At 41.0% G+C, this 21,933-nt stretch overlaps 1 protein-coding gene across 1 annotated transcript in view; it reads left to right on the top strand.

Moving 5' to 3' along the window:
• Positions 1–21,933, top strand: part of KCNH1 (potassium voltage-gated channel subfamily H member 1) — a 185,826-nt gene that overhangs the window by 9,073 nt on the left and 154,820 nt on the right. The window contains exons 2-4 of the mRNA XM_054822028.1: positions 4,357–4,480; positions 4,727–4,833; positions 15,310–15,438. Coding sequence (XP_054678003.1) covers positions 4,357–4,480; positions 4,727–4,833; positions 15,310–15,438 — 360 coding nt within the window. The remainder of the gene's footprint in view (positions 1–4,356; positions 4,481–4,726; positions 4,834–15,309; positions 15,439–21,933) is intronic.

The following is a 21,933-nucleotide window of genomic DNA, read 5'->3' as shown; positions in this document are numbered from 1 at the left end:
GTTTTTCTTGTTGCTTTAAAGCCACTGTGACTAGTTTAAAGTGATAATCCAAAACGGGTCTGACATTTGAGTGCGTAAAGGCTGACATGTGGATATACTGCAGTGAACAGAACTGACTTGTGGAAAACACAGGCTAGAAAATACGAAGTGGGGCACTTCAGAAAGCAGCCAGTGCTGCAGACGCTCGTCACAGAAGCCCGCCCTACTCACGCAGGTAATTGGGCTGCCTTTGAGATGCTACAGTTGTTCCTTGTGTCTCTGCAGCCTAAGGTGCTCTGTGCTGCGCATCTACATATTTGTATGCCTCCCAACGATCTTGCTCAGACTGTGCCAAATGCAGCACAAGCTGGAACCCCAAGTCTTCTTTTATATGAGCCCGCCCTCTCCACTTCCTAGCTCAATTCTTCTTGGAGCTGATCAGAAGGGCCGGTGATGCTTACAGCTTCTCCTTGGGCCAGACAATACTGCTAACCCAATTGGCACTGTGATAGAAATTGATTTCCTGGTAAGGGAATCCTTTGAGTCCTTTCAAAGAGGTGCCTCAAGTCACTAAATAGTTTGAGTACTGCAGCTATCACATGTACATTTTACCTCCCATCTTTGAAGAGAATTTAGCAGTGGATTTCTCCATGGTCTTCCTCTGACCAACTCCTCTCCTGGCCTGGTTGACCCACTTGTGAGTCCCCAAGAGGCTTTGCCCTGTGATGCTCAAAGAGTTCACTAGAGCATCCTTCGTGCCTGTTGTGCGACAAAACCACAGCTGTTTCCTGGCCTCTGGGACCCTGTGTCCCTGCAAATGGAGAGGCGACATTTGCCTCAGTGGATGTTTTTTAATATTTTCCTATGTTAGGAACAATTGTTTAACAGATTATGTTTAACAGATTATGAGCTGTCTCCAAGCAGCACATTGTCAGGGATGTCAATGCAATTGAATGTAAATGATAGCAATGAGAACAGCCCTTCTACCTCCAGGTTATCTGTCAGAATAAACTATGCAGGGGAGTTTTAAGTGGGAGTCCTTATTTTATGGTGTGTCTTGCCAGTGTTTGCACAGGCAAAACACCGCTGTCGGAGACGCTTCTGAAGAAATGGAGGCATGTTCTCCACGTAGGCACACAACCACTGTTGTGTCATTGTTTTGTTTTTAAAGAAATCTGGGAAGAGGAGTGAGTAACTGGAAAGAAATACCTATTTGTCTCCAAGACCCTTTCTTTGCAGATGCTGGGGGTCCCACTCTGTGGGCTGTTAGGCCACAGTGAGTTTAAAAAAAAAAAAAAAAAAAAGTAGGTGCAGAAAGTTTGGAAACCACCAACGCAGATTGTCTCTCCCTTTGCAACAAAATCAGGAACAAAGAAACTGATCATCCTGAGCCTGGTAACCTCCCAAGGAAAGCTGGCAGAGAGTGGTGGGTTGGAAACCTCTTTTCTGGCCTGACAGTTTGGATGGTGCTATGCTACAGCCTCTCCTGGCTGCTGTGCTCACAGGGGCCAACGGCTTCTCTGCAGGCTTTCAGCTACATGGGGACTTCCCAAGCACTGGTCCCTGCAGGGCATTTTTTGTTTTGATCTAGGGATCACCCCAGGGCAATGGAGCTGGAGGAGCAAGCCCGAAGATGAGTCAGAGGTGTGGTGTTGACTCCAGAGAATGAGTCCAACCTCAGTATTTACTTTCTGTGTGTTTGTAAGCTCTGTAAAGCCTAGATCAAAGAAGGGTGAAGATGCATGAAGTGGGAACTAGCTAGAAGTGAGACACACGTATAAAAAAACCAGTGGGATCATCAAAAACTTTGATTTGCTCTTCGAATTGATAGGTGCCCAAGTTTCGCCTTTAAAGCTTTGTAGATACATAACAATCTCTCAGCTTGGTTGTAACTCACAACTAAACGTGACCTGGACTCTCTGATGAAGCTTTCTACCTCCACCTCCTGGAGAGGCTCACCCAATGTAGACTAACAGGATTGCCTAATAGGGATGCATAATATACAGCAGCCGAGTCATGCTGACTTAAAAACTCATATGGTGAGGACGTTGGCATCTGTTCTCTTCGACAGCTTGATAGTTAGAACAGTCATTCAGGAGTTGAAATGAAGGCTGAGCTTTTGCTGCCCTTGGGTAGCCCCGCATCTCACAGGAGAACACCCAAACTGCTAGGCTGTGAGGGGGGAGGGAAATATGTGCATGTGCTCTAAGCATCCTTTTGAAACTCTGCCAGTCCAAAAAAAATCAGGCTGCTTTGGGCCAAAAGGTAAGCAAGTGGGAATGCGATTCGTTAGCTCCTGCAATAATGGCAAAGAATCTTGGGTATTGTCTGTGAGAACTGGGCTTATGTTAAAAAATTAGGTATTGTAAGTAATATAGGAAAGGAAAAAACCCCCTCACCTTAAATTATCCCCTTTTTTCATTGTTTTCCATAGTTTAACTTGGGCAGGTTTCTATTTGCTATGCTAATGTTTCTCAGTTCTCTCTCACCAACACCACGCATGGAGCTTCCAGCTCCCAAGTCTTTGGGAGCTGGGCATCTAGGGGGCTAGGCTGTAGCGGTCTTGCCTTTCAGTGCTTAAATCCCTTTGTGGACTTAGTGCTTTGTTTTTACCTGTAAAAAGGGGATTAAGAGCACTGTCCTACCAAACGGAAGCATTGCAACATGAGATAAAAGTAGAATGAACATAGTAATGGTCATCAGAAAAGTGCCCTATATAGCTTTTAATAATAAAAAAAAAGAGATTATTTATCCAAAGACAATGTTGAGGTTTAAGTGTAAAAGGAAGGTCACTGCTTAAGTTAATAGAAGCTCTTCAAGGAGTTCTTATGGAATTGGAGAGAAGAGTAAGTTACCTTTTGAGAAGGGGAGAAGGTGGGAAGGAATACATGCATGAAATAGCACCATTTAGATCAGGACCTGGCCTAACATTTGTATTTGCACATTTTTTTGTCATTTTTTTGTACTTCCTGATGAAAATTTAAAAATATCCTAACACAGTGCAATGCAGTGTTTATAATAGACACTCAAAAGCACTTGCTTTAGCAATGAGAAATGACTTGGCTTACTTATTCATAGGAAGGGGTAAAAGACATGTATTGTTTTTGGAACAAAGTGCTTCAACAAACAAAACCCGTGGTATTTAAAAGAGGCTGTGAGAAACAAAGCAGTTAAAATGTCCTGAAGTTATACTACTGGTGTATTTCATTCTAAAGAGTGCATAAAGATACACTTAATCATGCTCATGGGATTGGGCAATGGATTTAGATTGCTACAGGAATGTTTTATTTAAACCCACTTGAAGCTTGCGACGGGACAAAAGATTTTGAAAGGGAAAGTTAAAATAAACAAAATTCTTTGCAATTAATAGGTAAAACGTCTTGTATGTGTCTCTTGGTTGCAGGAAGCATTAATGACAGCTACGTATGTTTGAACAGTTGGAGGTAGATCCTGAAAAGCAGACAGCATAGCGGACTCCCTTAAAGGCTCCCCTTAAATATGATGCCTCTTAATCTCAACGTGGCTGCCTAGCCTTTCTTTCAAAAGCCAGGGGGTCTTTGGAACTGTGAAAGGAGCCGCCATCTCCTCCTGCCCGCCAGTGCCCAAGCAGCGGCACTGCTGTCGGGCTGGGCTCAGGTGTAGTTAGTTGACTGCGCAGGAGCCAAAGCAGCAGAGAAAAGCAAGGTCTGGACCCAGCATTGAGTACGTTCATATTTTGAGTGAGGTATCAATGATTAAAAAAAAGTAGCGCAGGCAGATCCAGTGAGAATGGAGGTGTGAATCCTGCTCAGGTTTTTTTCTTGCTGATCGAAACTCCTTCTGGCTTGTACAGCGAACAAAAAGTTCTTTCTCCTGGTGTAAGTACTAACCCTAGTTGTCTGGTGTGTAGTTTGGAGCACTGTGCTGTACGCGTCACACGAGAAGTATGTGAGTTTGAGTGGCCAGCAGTGAAGGCGGTATTGAGAGGAGCCACTGTGTCTACATTCAGAGAGGAGAAATATCACTCATGTGCTGTTTTGGCCGTGTATTAGAGGCTTCACGTTCAAACTGAGTATCATGGTGGATCAGTGCATGGGGCTCAGAGGGAAACAATTTCGTGAATATGTCCTCAGTCGAGAGATGGATTTTACCTGCTTAACCGTCATGTGTTTCATTTGCATAAAACCATCGTCTTAAGCTTTGCATGAGTAATTAATATTTTTTTTAAAATAAGAATTTAGTTAAAACTGGGAATAATCCTGTTGACCACAGTGGGAATAGTATCTGGGAAAAACTGTGCAGGGACTGAAACAATGGGGATTGGGTCTTGAAATGAGTATTTCCTCTAATGCAACCGTAGCCTTGTCTAATGTCTAACTGATGTGCTCTTTCAAACAGATACTAATTTTGTCTTGGGTAATGCCCAGATAGTGGATTGGCCCATTGTCTACAGCAATGATGGATTTTGCAAGCTATCAGGATATCACAGAGCAGAAGTTATGCAAAAAAGCAGCACCTGCAGGTATTTGAGAACAAATTTATTTTCTGTTAAATAGCTTGTAGTATTGTGCTTGTTGCTTGAGGAGAAAAGTAATCTGTTTATTCCAGTTTTGTCTTTTATCTCCTGGGGCTGCATCTGTCAAATATGCTTTCCAGGTGAAACAACATCAAAGAAGGGCTATTTCTAAATAGGTCCTTTTCCCACTGTAAACAAACAGCTTCGTGTCTTTGTCTAGTATCTGACTTGAATTTCTCACTTTATTTGCAGTTTTATGTATGGAGAGCTGACAGACAAAGATACAATTGACAAGGTCCGGCAAACATTTGAGAACTATGAGATGAACTCCTTTGAAATCTTGATGTACAAGAAGAACAGTAAGTAGTTGATTGGTTTGTTCATTAATGTAGGTGTGTAAAGTTGTTTTAAAATATAGTGTGAACTGCAAGTCTGTCAGCCTGGAGGACTATGCTTTATCTAGGGCAAAATAAGCCCCAGTTCAACCAGTTGATCTACAGGGAGAAATGAGAACATTAGGGATGAAAGTCACTCGGGGAGGCAGACGAAGCTCTCTAATTTGTTCTGACGTTTAGAGCAATTTGTGTGTGATGCTCTAAGACAACACTCAAGATTCCATCAGCAATGATAAGACACAAGCTAGGTTTGTGCAAATGGTTTCTGTTACATAGAACATACTTGTTAAATTTTTAAAAATTTGATATAGCCAAACCAGTATTTAGATGTGGTTTCAGAATAAAAAGTACTCAATTTTTGTCTTAGAAGCTGAACTACTTCTGACGTTTTCAGATGAAACTGTCTTTTGTTTTGGACAAAAAAATCCTTAATTTGGATATGGGTTTTTTCCTAGGAATTTGTCTGTAACTGCACATGTCAGCAGATGAACTACTTGCCCAAATCTTGTTACCCCATCTAGTGTGGACTATATCACGGCACGGTTTTTTCCATCTACTTAACGTCACCTGAAGTGTAAATACACTGAGGTCTTCAGCCTGGCCAAATGTTAAGCTGAAAGTCTGCATTCTGTAACTTATTTTGCTCTTAACAATTTTGACTTCTAATCATGAAACTGGTAGTGTCTGTGTACAGGGGAGGGTACCTTGCAGAAGCATCCTGCTAGCAGCTTCTTCCCGTGACAGCTGTGATGGTCAGTTTGATCAGTTCTTCATAGGTGGGGGACTTTAACCCCAAAGTATAACATAAATGGCCATGATGTAATTTTTGACAGTTAACCTAATTCCTGCTTTGTTTCTTGTTAAAGACCAGTTTTCTGGGGAAAGGTTATCCAGTCTATCTGTATGTGTGAACTGTTGGTATTTCTGTTGAAATGACTTGATAGTACTGATAGAGTTTGGTGAGAGAACCACAGGCACTTCACAAAAGCTAAAAGAGAATACTTATGTGTGCTAGTGCTGATCTGTGGAGCTGCTTGTTTTTTATCAGAATTAATCTGTTGTTCTAAAAAGCAGTGGTGCCAACGTACATGGAAGTGGTTTTTTTGTCATCTTTTAGAGAGGGGGAAAAAAAAAATCTCGAGAGATTTTTGTTTCACCTTTCTTCTAGTCTTTTTCTTCTCTTTTTATCCTGTTCAAAGCGTCATGACCTCTGACATGGTGCCATTGCTCAGGGCTCTTCTGGAGCACAGCTTTGCTGGTCCAACTCATTTGAAAAGCTATATGTGCTATCCAAATGGTCTTGCTTTGTGCTTCTTTCCTTCTAGTGTTATCTGCCTCCAATGTTTACTTATTTCTTAAAGCTGATTTCTGTTCCTAGCTCAGCGGCCGTAGGGACATATGCAGCTCACATCTATGCATCCAAAGCCAAGTAAATAAGCTGCAGTTGTGGGATCTAGGAGGGTCTGGAATTCTCTCTTAGTGATTTGGCACCAAGAGGCTATGCAGCTACTCTCCTATCATTGCTCCAGCATATGGCCTGTAGCAGAGCCTGGGGCCTCTCTGTCTTTTATGCAGATTTAAAGCAAGGTAACTGTGGAGTGAAGAATGTTTCCTGCCCTGCTGTGCTCTTCCCTGAGGAGAGGCAGCCTAGAACAAAGTCCAGCTGTGCAGAAGCTGTGTTGTGCGACATGCCAAAAAGCAGAGCTGTGATGGTTCCGCTGTGCACGCAGAGTGGTCACAGGCATGGGAAAAAGGAAAGCACGTAGCTCGCTTTTAAGTTTAACAAAACGCAGTGCTCTTATGTTTGTTAGATTCGCGGCTTTAGAGGTACATTAACTACTGTTACAGAGACTGACTAATAACACTAGAGAGCTGTAACAAAAATACCAAACCCGGGACATCCTGGATCTTTTTCTCAGAACAAGCCACATCATGGAAAAACACTGTCTTGTTTACCAGTCACTTAGCACCCAGACTGCGAAGTGGTCTTGCCTTTGTGGTCACCTTACCTCTGCCCTGCCTGCAACTATGGCAGTTGCCTGCTTGGGCAATCGACATGATTGGTTTCAACCTCCTCTCAGTCTGAAGGTTTTGGAGAGGACCCTGAATTTTGTTAGACATATCTTTTCCTGCTCTTTGTTTCTTTTTTTGTCTATCCTTCCCTTGTTCTATTTTTCTTCTTCAAATTAGGCAGTAAATTAGACAGGAAGTAGATTTTTGTTGTTCTTTACGTGTCTTCTCCTTCCCTATAAACTAACAGCCATGATAAATAGCAAGTTTTTCTTCCATTTTTGTGCTGTTGAATAATTGGGACATTTTCCACAGCCTGTACATTTAATGTACTTCTAGCTTCTAACAATACATTCTCTATCCTTTCGGGGTGGGGGTAAAGGAAAACAAAACAGGAGTTTCAAGTTAATTGTGATGTTGCTAGTGCAGGTCAGTCTTCATCTTGTATCTTTAGGAGCAACGGTCATCTCTCTCTGTCTGCGTCACAATTATGTCCCGATCTTACGCTAGATGTGTCAACAATACTTTGAGATATTTGATAATGCTACTATAAGTGATAGGGTTTTTTTTTGACAAGGCACTCTCCATGGTGGTGACCCAGTGCTAGTATTTGCTTGGTTGTGCTATAAGAATATCCCATCCAGATGTTCATAGGTATAGTATATCCATCAGCTTCGTTGCAATTCACAGTATGAACTCTAGAAACAACGTAGGCTGTGGTATTTAGAAGAATGATACAATTTTCTGCCTTCGTCATGTTTGCATTTATGGATACTGTCTCTATCCTTATCTCCTCTCCTGCTATCCAAAAGTGACTGTCCTCCCTCTTTTCAGAACTTGAAGTTAAGATGTGATAGAGATTTGATGTTTCCTTGGGCTAGGCCCTTGATTAATTATATGATGATCATTGTTGTTCTCGGGAAGAATTGCTCCCTAGAAATGCAGAGGTCCCTCAGGATAATTGGAAGCAATGGGAGCAAGCAGGTGCACAGCCACCAGATTTTTGTCATTGTTGTTCTGATGCCATCCTGTTGCATTCAGTGGGGATTCATGGTCATACCTGGAAGGAGACAAACTGAAAGCTTTCTTTAATCTGGACTACAAAATGACAACAGACAGGTTGACAGTAATTTCATGTGAGCTTCAGTTCTGTTGTTTGATTAAATGTGAGTGTCCAGTGATGCTGGAAGTATTGTTTATTTTTATATGGGAAAATCAAAGCATTGCTGAGTCTCGCTGAAATCAGCTAACTTACACCAAGGAAGGATACAGCCTAATGTATTAGAAAATATTTTGTATCTAGTCTTAGTCATCTCTTAGCTTATTTGAACCGATGCAGCTTTAAATGTCTAACTTATGAGACTTTGACGGCTAGGTTTTTACACTAACTTTGACGGTTAGGTTTTTACACTTTATGGTCAGCCTCATAAATTAAAATGGCTGAGTAAATTAAAGTTGGACTTTCATTGCCTAGTTTTCCACTTACAACATAGGTCTGGGTTACAAGCAGTGCAAAAGCAGGCTGCTTCTAGATGCACTTGCTTCCATCATTGCTGAAGTAAATTTTTGTCAGAATATAAATTTACTTGCTTCTGTCTGTCTCTGAAGAGCTGGTGCCTATTTGAAATCTTAACCCCCTTTTCTATTCAGTACTTGATCTGCTTCAGTGGAGGAATATCTGAAGTGGGCTGGACTCTTCAAAGCTAAAATGCCTGAAGAGTTAGTTACAGAGAGCCTTCAAGCATCCCCTGTCTGAGCAAAGACATTCCCATTGCTTACGGTCTGCAGCAGTGCTGCAGAGAGCCATGAGACACCTTTTTTTTTCCTCAGAGATTTTCTACAGGTGAGGCCGGTGGAATGGAAGCAGCCAAGGGGTCGGCTGTAGATAATTCTTGTGTACACTGCAAAGTGGAGCACATAAGCAGTAGCTCTTCTCTGAGTACCTATATTATGGTGAGAGTCCGAAAGGCTGGGTTTCACTTTCTATTTGTGCTGGGGTTCACTTCTCTGGTTTTCTGGGTGCTTAAATGTTTAACAAATTTAATATGATGAATATTTGTGTGGAGGTTTTTGTTTTGATTTGATTGTTGATTTTTTTTTTTAACACATGCACTATCACCCCACACTGTATTAGAAGGCTCTTAGATTTGTCAAAGAATGACAAATAAGCTCAAAATAGTGCTTTGGCAGATTCTACTTACACTTATCTTTGGGACCAGTGTTTTCTACAGATGTTAAAAACCAATTAAACAACAACTTCATCCCAATTTATAGAGAGCAAAATTCTTTTCAGGGTGGTAGACCTGTGATTGCCCACCACTAGGGAGAGGTTCTCATAACTAGTATTGGTTAAAACCATTTAAAACCATTTATATTTGTGTGGGCTGTGCCTCTAGTGTCTGCAGATGGAAACCTTTGGTACATAAATTGCTAAACCAAATCATTGCATAGGACCAGAAGCAGGAAGGAATGAGGGTGTTGCAGTAAACTGGCATGTATCCTCCTGACCCTCCCCATTGAAATCTAGCTCCATATTTGTCAAGCAGCATGCACACCTGCATCTCCTCTGAAATCCATCTGCATGAGTTCAGTTACCTTCAGGAAGGTCAAATCAAAGTATTTTGGATTCATAAAACTCAGAATTCCCACAGATCTCACCAACTTCAAATGTGTTGCCAAGCAAGACCTGCTGTTATCTCCTCAAACATATTCAGAGCAATGAGTCTTCCCAGTAGTAGTAGTCCTTAAATATTTTATCTGGAGTAAATGGAAGGAACATTTCAAGACTTCCCTGTGTCTTCCCATTCCTTATACTCACTTTCTGTTCTTCAGAGAACTCAGAATCAGGTAAACCATATCAACACTGCTGCAGTACAAGGATGTGTGCTGAACCTTTTTCCAGTGTCATAGAATAACCCCTAGCAATTCCATCTTTGGGGACTGAAATTGATTTTCCTTGTCTTAGCATGTAAAGATCTGACCTTTAGAAGCATTAGCTGCCAGAGCACAGCAGCACCAGATGCGGAAAACATGAAGGTAACAGCTTTTAAAGTGCTGGAAATGTATTGTAAGGTGTATTATTATTGGCACAGAGTAGCGAGCTCCTGCATACTGAGTTGCTTTGTTCTCTTTGAGTGTACACTCTCTGCTAGAAGGTAGAGTCTATAGGAAGACTTTTTCTCTTTGTTTTGTGTGGTCAAATGTCAGAGGCTCCTCTGTGCTCCTAGTTAGAATCTGTGTGGATGTAGTGGCTTGTCTACCTCTTTCTGATTGCATCTAATCAGCTGGTTTGCTAATTTGATATTGGACAAACTATTTGGTCTGTATGGGACAGAGAGAAACAATATCTCATACTGAGTACCTGGGCGTAAGTGAAACTCCAAAAGGGTGACTGTAATGGTCAGCTGTGCTGTTTATGTAACTGAAGTCCTGCTGTCTCCGTGTAGGGGTTGGTGGAGACACAGCACGTGCTTCTATCCATTTTCCTTTCCATACTGCTTGACTGTTTACCTTCAGGGCAATACCTGTCTGATGACTGTTTGAGACATTATCAAGTAATGCAGAGGTGGTGCTGCTTTGAGGAAACTTGCCCCATTCAGTAAGGGCAGTGCAGACATCAGCTGAATTCTTAAAACACGTTTTTTTCATTGTATTTCTAAACTAATTTTGTTTTACTTTGTGGAAAGAAAAATGGCTTATTGCAGTTTTATTTAAGCAATGTGCTTTTTGTAGTTTTGATCTCTTTGATTAGATGGTTCAAGGTATAGGGAATGAGTGTCTCTAGACAGTGATTTTGATATTCATTGTAGCCTATTTTTGTTTGACAGGATGGAACATTGAAGGAGGGGTCATCAGTATGCTCAGGGGGAGATGATCTTTAATGAGGAGTAAGGAATAGACTTTTAATATCTCATTCACCTGAATGCTATGAGAGTTTCTGAAGGACCTCAACCACAGTGAAACAGCATGTTAAATGCTGGTGTTCCTGGCAAGGGGCTAAGCATATCACTGCTGAAATACACAGGACTGGAAAGGAGGAGAGGGAAGAGACAGTAGTATTTGTGTTACAGAGGGGAAATTATAAGGTGTGGAGACATTTACTGTGTGTTAGTCTAGAGAAGATTTGGCACCTGAAGCAAAATTGTCTTGCCTGTGCTCAGGCCACTGAAGACTATTAAAGCTGCTTCTATTAATTCTGGAAATAGCTACATAACTTTGGTACCACAAGACAGGCTGGTCCTACAGGCTACCGTCAGAAGTTCATTGTAGATTTTCATTTCTTCGCAGTTCGTGCTGCTTCTCCACCAGCTTTGAAGTGACATTCCCTTTTCTAGCAGGATTGGTCCTATGCCATTAGACAAACTCTGGATTCTTTCACTGTTGATTCCAAATCTAACAGAAGCCAACGTGGCTCACGAGTGTTTACTTCTTTGTTTGTGCATTGGCATTATCATTGAACTTCACCAGTGAGAGATTTTGCCAGGACTGAACACAAAATGTAAATGAAAGTAGATGTATTGTTGGAAACACTGGTAAACAGTCTCTGCGTGGCTGTACATCAGTGCAAACTGGGGGCATATGGGGAAGTTACCCTTGTTTTGCTATGAGAGCTCTGAAGCATGCTGCAGTTTCTCTCACTGCCTGAATAACCCATAGGCTGAATCTGAAAATCACATTTTTCATTAGAATGGCCTTGTTTGTGCCTCTTGCCAGTAGTGATTAGCTGAGCAGGGACATCCGCCTTGACACCAAGAGTATGAGGGCTGCCTGTAGGAGGTTGAAATTCTAGTTTCCGACCTGATTTATAAGTGGTTTATACTTTAAGCTTTCCTGTTTAATAGTTAAATAAACTGTTTAATGTTTAAAAAGTAAAATTCTTCTGATAATTAAAGCAGTATGCAGGAAAAAAGCTGAGCACAGCCACATCTTCGCTGAGCCTTTCAGTGTGTCCCCACAGTTCAGATCCCAGTGCTGCTACGAATGAGCTCCTGGTTGCAGAGCACTGTGGAAAGCCCATGTAACCCAGCACTGTGAGCACTTACTTCATGACTGTATTTTTGTATCCACTCGTCTCCTATTCACAGAAGAGACTGACGAGGTGGTGGGGAACACACTGCGGGGAAAAATACTGAACAGTGTTGTGGAGGCAGATACGTGGCCTGGTAGAATTTTCCATCTACTAATTTCTGCTGTTGCTGTGATACTGCGTAGATCCACAACTGGAAGATAATTTACACAGACCACCTGTGCCACCTTGATTTTATGTTCTGCCCTGGAATATACCCTGTTTGTGGCACTGTGACACTCTGGAAATTATAAGGGTACCCAAATAGTGACAGTCATACAAAACACCTACTTTTAGCTATCAAGGATATCTGGCTCTTTCTCGTTGCCTCTGGGGCACATCGCTAAGATCTACAATTGGTTCTGGGTAAAACAGTGTTTTGTTTTCCTTTTTACTATAAATAATGCAGCACAGGAGTGGGAGTCAAGGGAGTCCGAAAGTGAGAACCCTGCTGATAAAAGCTCCTTGCCCTGCAGCAGCCCTCTGCAGGTTATCAGAAAAAGTCTGTCCTCTTGCTGCATTCAGAACATGTTAGAAAAATCTTGCAACAACATATCATACCATAATCGTAAAGAGAAGATGACAGCATGCATCTGACAAATAGCCAGAGTAAGAGGGTGAATTGCATCCTTTCTATTTCTGTGATGCGTACAGCATCTTCAAAAGTAGGGTAGTAAGTTTTTATAGCTGTGAGAGGCAGAGATGAAGCTGAGTATGTAATTCAGCCTTAATGCTATGAAGTCTAATTCCGAGCAGCGCATAGCAGAATGACTGTAGCTTGAAGTAGCAAAACAATACGAAGTGGTTTTGGGGAGGGAAAAAAAATCCTTAATCAAGAAAGCAGGTGCATGTAGATGGAGATCAAAAAGCAAGGCTGTAGATGGAGATCCTGGCTGACTAAAAAGTTTCAGTGTTAATGAAGGGTGTTGAAGTGGGTAAAATAAAAAGCAATTAGCCACCAAGGAGTCTGTGTAAAAGCAAGATACGGATTTGATCAGCCTCAGAATAGTTCACATGTGAAGATGGGAAAAACAAGTAGGCAAGACGAAATGGAGATAGGCAATTTTAGGAGTTCCTGAGAAAGGGTAGTGTAAAGGGTGTTACTGTCTTGAAAATTGCTGTTGGCTGCTTTGTGGCAGTGTCTTCTAAGCTCATTAGCAAGTTAGTGATGATTTCACTGGCACAGTTACTTTGCTGAATCTTTTATTGCATTTAGCATTTTTGTTTGCTCATACTTCATTCAAAGGAGTTGTTCAGGAATGCTAACTCTTTGAAAAAACTTTTATATATATATATATACACACACACACGCACACTCCTGAATACTTTCTGCCATGCAAGCATGCTCCAGAAATGGCTATCAGTGATTCCATCTGAATTTCTCTGCTTTTTGAGCAGAGGCCTCCGTGCATCATATACCCTGCTGTTTAAGGAGGTGGCTGTACATATGGCACGGAATCTCAGCCAGGGTTTGAAACTGTCTGTGCGATGCAGGCACAGTGGGAGCTTTAGGAATTGAACTTCATTTATGGAAGTTGTCCATGGGTTTTGGAGATACCCTGGCTTTCTGTGGCCAGAAAATATTGCTAAGTACAGAGGCTGGGACACAGCCAGGTGAGGCACTGGTAGCAACAACATCTCTTATATTAACATAGTTGGGAAAAAAAGCTGCCTTTTCTTGCTTTGCTGAACAGTAACTTGTGAACTACCTGAGGTTTCCTTGTGACCCTCAGACAGTCAGGAAGCACAAGTGGCCCTAGCTATAACTAACTGTTGCATGAAATACAACATGTGGTACTCATGTTAAAATACTGAGCAATTCAGGTGAAAGAGAATCTGATCTCTAGCCTAGAGGAAGGTCCTGTGATCGAAAAAGAAAAGAAATAGTCTTCTAAGATCACCCCTTCTAAAAGGCTTTCCTGCACGAGTGACAAAAATTACGTGTGGTGCTGTTTATTCTGGCTTTCCCAGATGGTCAAAATCCTGCTGATTTTTACATCTTATATTGGCCTGTGGTACGTAGCCCCTTCTCTCAAGAGGGACACTCAACAGAAATGTTGCTCACGGCAAGCAAGCCTGAATCCTGTCTTTGGCTCTTATCTTATGCCTGCAAAAGCGATGGTGAGTTTTTTCATCATCATTGAGGGTGTAGGGATGGTCTGAAAACTCACGTACAAGCTCTCTGGAGGCCCAGGCCTGGTGACCCTGGCGTCTCCTGATTGGCATGTACCTCACAGTTGAAGGAGTGATTTTTTTTTTTTTATGACCAAAGTGAAGACTGCACACTGAAAAAGTGGGGCCTTCCAGGAGGCCATGTTATGACATACAGGAGCCAACTGCTTTGTTCTGAGCTCTCCAACCAGCTTAGACTCAAATGTCACTAACACTGGTGTGGTGACTCCTGTGAAACGAGAATGGTAGACACCATCTTGTTACATGGAACTTCACTGCTATCACTAAAGTCTTTTCAGCAGAACTGCTGGAAATATAGAGGCAGGGCTGACTGACAGTTTCTCTCCTCAAGGTGATCTGTGTGGATAGATGTCAAGGAGAATTGACAGCAGCATCTGAAGGGTCATTATCTCGGATCATCTTTTTCTGTGATGTGCAGGCTCTGATCTTTTAAGCAGTTTTCATTAGTAGTTTATCTGCTGCAGTAATTGGTATAGTACATTTCTATGCAGTATAACTTACTCCCATCTGCAGCCCATGGTCTGGTCCTGATGGCTTGTTCTTTCCTGAATTCAGTGGAGCCTTGCTTCAAACTAAAGTGATTGTGAGCAGGCTCAGGACAAGGCAAGCTGAAAGGCAGCTTGCAAAGGATTTCCCTTGCGTGGGAGGATTTGCAGGCTGGGCCAGAGCTCCCAGAGCCTGGCTCTTGAAGCTGGGCATAGGCTGATGTAGTTGTTAGGGGATGATGCTCCCTGTTTGCAGAGAAGTATAAGGTCAACTAAACTGGTCATGCTCTTGAGTTGAGACTCCGTATGATGGTCATGGTCTAGGTACGGCTGGCCTGTTCTCAGCCTTGCACAGACCCAGCAACACTGTGTTGCGTGCACCTTTTGCACGTACATGGGGCTCTTCTTTCAGAAGCTCTCAAAGCAGTTCATAAGTTCAAGTATTCACTTTGTAGATGAAGCCCAGGAATAGTGAGTGATTCCTGAAGATTAAAAAGCTAATCAGAGGCAGAGCAGAGAACTAACACTCTTGTCAGCTGCTTTGTCATTTTTCCTAATAGGTGTTTGAAAAACCCCCAACATTAAAGTAACATTTACAGATGGCTGATTTTGAAGTGTAAACATCTAAACTAGCACGTTTACTGTTCTGCCTACCATTGACCAACTTTTCGATATGTTTGTTTCCAGGAACACCTGTCTGGTTCTTTGTGAAAATTGCTCCAATTCGAAATGAGCAGGATAAAGTGGTTTTATTTCTTTGCACTTTCAATGACATAACGGCTTTCAAGCAGCCCATTGAGGATGATTCATGTAAAGGTTTGTCTTTTTCACAATTATATATTTATGTTGCTTCTGTTTGTTTGCCCTGGTCTTGAAAGAACTGAAGTCCTTTAAATACCAGAGCCAAAGAATTAGATGTTAAAACAGCTTGCAGCTATGCTACCGGGGACTGCACTGGTGCAAGAGATGGTTGCGGGTTTCTCAAGTGAATTGGCTCTGGCCTGCACTGGAAAGGGTCATTGCTAATGAAACCCCCAAGTGCTTCAGGAAGCAAAGTTTACTTAGCAAATAGGTGCTGCTCTTCCTTTTAAATTCATTATTAATCCACACTCCAGCATAGCCTTCAAGGAGTCACAACGTTGCTAAATATCCTCTTTGTCAGAGGGAACTGAAGAGTCTTGGGCCCTGTACAAATTGTGTGTGACACTGTACGCAAAACCTGAGGAATTAACCCTGTCTGAGTCTAGCAAAGATCTGAATTATTTCATTCTGCCTGACCTGATGTTACTCACCATTATTATGGGATTCTTTATATTAAAATTCTGGACTAGTTTCCTTTAACATATGTGAAGAGATTTCCATCATCTGAAGTTAAATCAGGTTTAAGCTCTCCCAGTGAGTGACGTAGCATCGCTGTGCTTTGCTGTTAACCCTTTGCTGAGTTACACCTTGGAAACCTGGAAGCAAACTCAGCTGTGACAGCATCATAAACTTTCATCCAGGTTCAGATCCTGTCAGAAATAGACCTTTTGTACCCATATGGAGAATTACAGAGGCTTGCGTCCTCTGAGGTAAAAAAAAAGACGTAAGTTTTCCTGTTGTTTGCATTTTTGTAGTATTTAATAATATTTGTAGTATTAAATTAAACAGGAAACTTACTGTGAAGGTGAACTGATTTACATTTATACTCAAAATGTTATTCTTTAAAAACATAGTTTCTCAAAGTGGAAACACCTGTTTGCATGAAAAAGGAAGTACAACCTTTACAAACATACCCTCTTCCAAGCTATGTGGTTATTTTTTTCTCTTTTTAATGCTATTTGTTTGATTCTTCATTGCTTTAATAAAACTAAAAAACGTATCTTGTTGGAAAGGTTGGGCCTACAGTATTTTTTTCCCTGCCTAGTGGTCTTCACTGTATCCTGATGAGGACTGACAGCAAAGATAAATCAGTATGATGCAGTAAAGCTGGCTCTAGTTTATTTGCTGGGACTGAAGGCCCTTGACTTCATGTAGTCCGGTTGATAAGCAGGACTTTCAGTCAGGAGTGGTAGCTGTGTCTTTTCTCTTTGCTTTCACAGAAGATCCTTAATGTGATAGTGATATGCACTCTTGTGAAAAGAGTTTGTCCTTCACTTTCAACACAAGGGAACACTAACTTTTTGTTTTCAAGAGAAGTATGTTGAAGGAAGAGGATCCTAATTGTTTTTAAAAAATCTCCTTTGGATCTTGAAATCATGCTGTTCTTACAGTGATCATGGTAATTCTTAGCAGTTCCATATCTCAAGCAATATAAGCACTAAATAAGTGCACCAACTTTTAGAGGAATTAAGCAAAATGTCTTCATCTTGCCCATGGAAACTGTCTAAGTGAATGCCAAAAGTTGCAGACAGAGCAGTACCTATTATTTAGAGGCCATTGATTCACAACTCTGTACTGCTTCCCTGAGTGCTATGACTTTATTTACAGAAGAGTTCCTGCACTAAACAAGTCTTCCAAATATTGTTTCTCAATCTCCTAAAATTAATGAAGTTGCACCAGTTTCATGCTGGTAGAGTTCTCTGTTGCTGTATGCACAAATCAAATATGATATAAATGAAACTGCACATTTCTCCTCTAAACCTTAATTTATCCCCTATGCCTGCCTTTCTTCCATAACTTACTTGCTATAGCCTAGCTTTGGAATTTTGTTGCATGCATCTCAGGAGGTGATATTCTATCAGTCACTTGATAGCTACATGAGCAATTTCTTTGTCAAACAATTAAAGAATTTTACATGGATGACTATGTCTTTATTATTAGATCTCATTGTGCAATTGTATACTGTGAGAGGGGAGGAAAAAAGGCAGGTATGGAGCGTCAGACAATTGTCTGCAGTGGGCTCTAGGAATCATGGAGGGAGAAAAACATTTTTGGAAGATCTAAAAAAGGTAAAATTGTATTATCTTCTTCTAAGAATGATTGCTTTTACAGACCTGAGCTTTGAAGAGGGCATATTATTTGCACTGTGTACAACATTACATAGAAATTTTGTAGCATGCTTTTGAAGGATAGCAATTTTCGTAGGAATGTTTCTCATATTCTAAAACCAAATGAACTCCCAATCTGAAAACCTAAAACTGTGAACTTAGAGATTTCTTCTTTAGGACAACTGAAAACTGATTGCTAAATGAATTATTTTTCCTTCTTTTACCTTCAGTCAGCTTTCATCAACTACTTTTCTTTCACTGTGTTAAATGTGAAATCAGTTTCCTACGCGTATGACCACTTACTATGTCATAAGCTGCCTGCAAATACAGATGTTTTATTAACATATGTGCCATTTGGATAGTTGCAGAGTGGCATGGCATAAAGCATTTGAGTCTTTCAAAATCAATGCCTGTACGTCTATATGGAGAAAAATGTTATGTAGTACAAGAACATGGTCAATTTAAAAAGCAACTACTCTGTCAGGCTAAAGCTGCTTAGCTGTGGTATATCTTAGTTTTCTATCACCTGCTGGCAATTTCAAGCATGATTGTTCAGCTGCAAATGATGTAGTGACTCCTTGAGTGAAAAGTGTTGAGCTCTAATGACAGGTGTTTGACTTGTACAAAAATGAATAGGCATCTTTTATCCAAAGGTAACTTAGAGAGATAGAAGGTCCCAGTACCATTTTTCATTCTTAATATTTTTTATTAATAATATCAGACATTGGAATAGATGAAACAAAACATATTTCTAAAGCAATGTAAAAAGCAGACTTCTAATTGTAGTCTTTGTTAATTGATTCAGATAATTTAGAAGGTGTTTATTTTATGACTGCCATAGAAGTTAAGTAAATTTGCTTTTAAATGCAGCAGCTTTAAAAATAGTGCATTCTAAATAAAACAGCTTAAAAATAGTGTGTCAGTGATGTTGATGATATAATATTTTTAAACAGCCTTTTTCCACTCTTCACCGTATGCTTGCCCCTTTAAAAAATCAGGGAAAAAAAAAGGTTTACTTGGATAGAAGTAGGCAAAATCAAGCTATAGCATAGCTAAATTTGGCTTGTGAAGTGATAGGTCACCTTCTTGGCTGAATTTTAGAGTATATGCTATATTTGGAATTCATGCATTTTGTCTGTATATGTGTTTTTTGGTTTGAGATATAGCACACCAAGTATGAGATGTTTGAGAATAGTGTATAAAGTGGAATGCATTGCTTTAGGAAAACAATAATTTGTGCAGACAAATGGAATCTGTGCCTGCACTCTTGAGTAGCTAGTGAGAAGTTTGCCTGAACAGGTTTTGCATGTACAGATACAATGTGAACATATTCAGATGCATCTATGCTGCTTTATACAAGTTTGGAAATTATGCTTTGGATCCTAGTTTTTGCTTTTGATACTTTGTTTTTATACAAAAAGGTGATCAAATTCAACATCACTGAATCATATAGGAGAATGGTGGTTAGCCTCCTAGCTATTGTAACCTCCTGTGCTTTGTAGCAATCATCAGTTCTCTCTTCTGCAGAAGAAGCTTTATTTCATTTTGCAGCTAAGCTGTCCTTTGCATCACAAGGAGGGCTACACAAAAAATAACATTTTGATTGCCTCCTTCATCTTAATTCAGGGAGAACTCCAAGTGTTTCCTTTTTTTCCTTTTTGTTTCTGGGTTTTTTTTTTTGTTGCTGTCTAATTTTTTGTTCTGTTTTTAAAGATGTGTTTATATGAGCAGAGCCAGTGTTTGAAATATTTTGATTAAGTTATGCTCTACTTTCATCTAGATGAAATGTTTTCTTAAAAAAGGAAACAAATGAAAGGGAAATGGTATCTTAAACTTTGGTATGCTTTCCCAGTCCAGATGGAAAAATGAGACAGTTTTAGTCACGAAGTTTCAAAGGGAAGGAGCATTAAGACTGCAGAGAGGCATGATGGATGTAGGCAGGGATCTTTGATGTGCAAGAAAACAAAGGTGGTTTGAGTGGAGGCAAGAACTGCTAGAATCCCTATTTAATCACATTTACACAGGTCTGCGTGAACAATAGACCCATGACCAAACGAGCTTATTCGAGGGAATTGTGTAAGTCATGGATCAGTGACTTGATAACAAGGGTTCTGTAACTGCCACAGTTTTTAATGTTTGAATTTACGAGTCGTCATGATCAAATTGAGGAGAGTGGTAGAAAACATATAACTACCTACAAATAAATAATAAATGTTGTGGACTGAGTATCATCAACAGATCATGCTCACCTCAAACTACAGAAAATTGGTTTCTTCAATTTAAGAGCATTGTTAAATGAAGCTTCATCCCTTGAAGAGGAGAAGTCTTGATGAGTTAAACATCACATCACAAAGGTGTATTTCAGTGGCATGTTTCCCCATGAAACAAAACTCAGGGGACAGCTTTTGTCCCTGTTGTAGACATCTTGTCTTCCTGGGTGTTTTTAGAAGCAGTTTTTATTCTGCTTTTTGCAATGAGATGATGGAAAACTGAAAGAGCATCATGGAATGCAGGACAGCTGAAATCAGTGCTGTTAATTTTGAATTCCAAGTTGTCTTCTCTGCTATGTGAGCTCTTGTCTGTTTGAGGAATATATACACCTATATGAGAATCCCCTAGGGTCATTAGATTTCAGTTGAAGTTACATTTTGTCTATTTCTAGAGGAAAAGGATGGATGTAGGGATATACCAACTGCTTGTGTTGAAAGAGAACTTCTAATCCATATCATCTGGTCCCCCTGTCCTCACAGAACTAACATCAATGTATTCTTACATCATTCTGAAACCTAGTTTCTTGTCTTGGAAAGCTCCATCTTCTTCCTGTAATAAACTCCATGACCCTTAGAATTTAATGTTTATGTTCTCTCCTGTGGCTTAAGTCCATTATTTGACCTGTCTTCACTGGATAAATATCTGACTTGCTGTAGGCTGTGTCTGTCCTTAGGCTTCTGGAAGAAAAATTGTGATAAATTCAAGAGGTACTGCTGTCTTTTCAAGCAGTATTGGAGAAGTTATCATTCAATAGGATTAGTACTAACATTCTCTGTCATTTTCTTTTTCTTTTTCATATGCCACAATCTGCAGGTCCACTATAATTATACTTCCAAGTTCCCACACTTTTATCTCCCCCCCGCTACCCCCCCCCCCCCAAAAAAAAAAAAGGCAATACAAGGAGGAGAGTGTTCTGTCCTAAAGATGAGATTCATATGCCTGGGACATTTGCACAGTGATTCAGTGCCTGGTTTTAGGCATTTTGTCACATAATAGCACGTGTAACTCCAAGCTGAGCTCCCATGTGCTGTATCAATGTATGGAGAGAATTAGGGTATGTACTCCCAGCCTGCCATTTTCAGATCAGCACTGGTTCAAAAAGCCAACCTAAAAAGCCCTGCCTCTTGACATGATCTCTTGCCTATACAGTTAAATTGGTTTTAGATCAGAGTTTGGAGTATGTGGTAAGAGATCTCGTGTTCATGGGAACAGTTAATTTGCATACTATTTATGCACCCAGAAATGAGATTTGCAACATGTAGGGCAGGGGAGGTGCTTATAGGGTTTGCTGAGGACAGAGGAATGTGTTAAGCAGTACCTTTCAAAAGGAGATGACTCTTGGGAAGAGGGGGAGGTACCCGAAGGTGCTCAGCATTCATAGCCACAAACCATTCCGCAGACATGTCTGGCAGTGCTTTTGTGCAAGAAAGCTCAGGTGAGGTGCTTCCTTTTTCTCCCCTCTCTATTTGCATCTGAATAGCCCAATTCATAGAAAACTCGATGGCAGGATGAAAATACACAGTGAAAGTTTGTCCTCAGGTTTTGAACCAAATTTTGAATCTTCCGGGAAAATGCCCTACTCATCAATCTGTTTTGAGTTAGTAAAAGGGACTGTCTGTGTTAGCTGGCGTTAAAAACATTATCTGTCTGGTAAGGGAGGCAGATTAAGAGTTCCCACATGAAGCTCGAACTCTCTCGTCCTTTTTTGTTTGTCGCCAGGGCTGCCGTTTTGCAAACGAGCCCGGTTGGGCTGCCGCCGGCGCGGCACGGGGCGGCCTCCGCTTCAGCACCACGGCCAGCACCGGGAGCGGCCGCTCTGCTGCACCGCCGTGCCGCCCGTCTCCCCGGGCTGGAAAAGGGGGTTGTTCTTTGTACCCTCTTGGAACAAAACCCCTCGGGCCTCGTCACTCTGGATTTACATCGCTGAAAATATACCGATGCCGGTAGCTTTCTCCCACGGTCCTGTAAAACAGGAGGAAAACGTAGCGCTGGCATATAAGTTCTGTGAGAGCAAAGTTTTAGGTTGGTGTAAATTGCTGTAGCTGTGTTGGCTTTACAAAGGCTAGTCTGA

This window comes from Grus americana, chromosome 3, assembly GCF_028858705.1.
Source record: "Grus americana isolate bGruAme1 chromosome 3, bGruAme1.mat, whole genome shotgun sequence".
NCBI classification, from domain to species: Eukaryota; Metazoa; Chordata; class Aves; order Gruiformes; family Gruidae; genus Grus; species Grus americana.
This window is presented reverse-complemented; position numbering and strand designations above follow the sequence as displayed.